At 42.3% G+C, this 1,764-nt stretch overlaps 1 protein-coding gene across 1 annotated transcript in view; it reads left to right on the top strand.

Annotated features, from left to right (window-relative positions):
* The first annotated feature begins 1,614 nt into the window (after positions 1-1,614).
* Positions 1,615-1,764, top strand: part of LOC109461662 (muscle M-line assembly protein unc-89-like) — a 44,505-nt gene continuing 44,355 nt past the window's right edge. The window contains exon 1 of the mRNA XM_019758043.1: positions 1,615-1,751. Coding sequence (XP_019613602.1) covers positions 1,718-1,751 — 34 coding nt within the window. The 5' untranslated portion in view covers positions 1,615-1,717. The remainder of the gene's footprint in view (positions 1,752-1,764) is intronic.

Raw genomic sequence — 1,764 nt, 5'->3', positions numbered from 1 at the left:
ATTTTTCTTTAGTAACCTACCTACCCTAATTTTTTTAGTAGTAAGGCCAAACTGACTTAATTTTATGGATGACATCCTCTGAAGACCCCCAAACTAGTACGCGCGGGCGAATAAAAAAATTATTCCAGCCCAAAAAAATTCTTCTAAACCACAGGAATACAAAGCTGGTATTTACAGTAGTACGACTTTTACCACAAGCCGGCACATGCTGGCTTTTTGCGCATGCGGCATTTATGAGTGGGCATTGTACTGAGTTGTTGAGTTCTGTGAAGTTTCGGCAGCCTGGGTGGGTTTGGCACCTGGTACCCAGGCCAGAGCCTTGGAGGTGATTTTTTTTTTTGAGAACAGGTAAAAATCAATGCACGCACGGATGTCATCCTTTAAATCAGTGTTCCCTAAGCCTTACATACCTATTGTCTCTGCCTCCTCCAGGTGATCAGGACAGAGGAGAGACATGGTCTTGATGTCCTGGAAGGCCCCTGCTCCAGCCGCACACGGATAGTGGAACAGTTTATTGCACTTGGCATTCCGGCAAAGGATGGTCGCTCCAAACCGCTTACAGTAACTACATTTCTGAAATAGAAGAGAAAACAAACAAAATTATTTTACCTAGTTCACTCCAACAAGAATAAGGTAAAACATCTGAGTCAAATTCCGTCTTCACCCTTTTCCAAGTCACAAATTTCAGTTTTGATCTTAGGCCACACCAATTTAATTTCTTGGTTAACGGATTCGCCTCTTCATTTTTTTCTGATTTGCAAATAAAAATAAAAATTCAGAATCAACTGCAAAATGCTCATATTTTGCCCTGAACAGTTGAAAACAGTCCTTTTCATCCTACTTGTTACAGTTATTCCATCTTTCAATGCAATGGTATCATTAAAAGTTCAAAATTCATTGTTTAAATTTTGAACCAGCCTGGTGTGTTGACTTCATGGCTCCTATCGTACCATTTTGGGCCATAATACGATGCCTAGGCCTGTTTTTATTTTTATTTTTTTTTCGCCCGTCCTCCATTATTTTTCTAGAAAAATCCGTTAACCAAGAAATTAAATTGGTGTGGCCTTAGTTAGCTGATCCCTGCTTTTCATTGGCTGCTTTTGGTTCCTGGTTCTATATTTGTATCTGTATCTGTATGTGTATAACCAGTATAATTGCACTTTTGCATAACACATGACACATTACAGGAGCTTTCTAGTGATGATGCCCCATCTGTGCTTGGTGAAAACTAGTTACCCTCTAAAATAGTTCTAGAGAGTAGGATTTTTTGAACACCTCAATATAGTACAGTGGCTTCCTACTGGGAGACGTAAAGTGGGACGTCCTTATACTACACTTCTGTCCATGTTAGAGAGAGACACTGGTCTCGCAGGGCCTGCATTAGTGTCCGCTATGAGAGATAGGACATACTGGAGTAACTTTATCAAGTGTATACCTCACCGGATTAGTATAATCCGGAGGCATGATGATGATGGCATGATGAACTCTGATATTCAAAGGCATGACTATTTCTTGTTCTTTTCTGGTCCTGATTGGCTGTTGATGTCTCTGTCCACAGTGTTCTCAGACGAGGGAAACTGGGCCTGTGTGGCCAGGAACAAGCGTGGTCAGGACAAGTGCATCTTCACCCTGACTGTCCAGGAGAAACCCTTCCCTCCGGAGTTTGTGATCAAACCCAAGTCTACCACAGTGGAGGAGGGGCAGGAGGCAGTGTTTGATGTGCAGGTGGACGGAGAACCGCAGACCTAAAGGGTGGGAACGATG

This window comes from Branchiostoma belcheri, unplaced genomic scaffold (genome assembly GCF_001625305.1).
Source record: "Branchiostoma belcheri isolate BF01 breed outbred unplaced genomic scaffold, Haploidv18h27 scaffold95, whole genome shotgun sequence".
In the NCBI taxonomy this organism is placed as follows: domain Eukaryota; kingdom Metazoa; phylum Chordata; class Leptocardii; order Amphioxiformes; family Branchiostomatidae; genus Branchiostoma; species Branchiostoma belcheri.
This window is presented reverse-complemented; position numbering and strand designations above follow the sequence as displayed.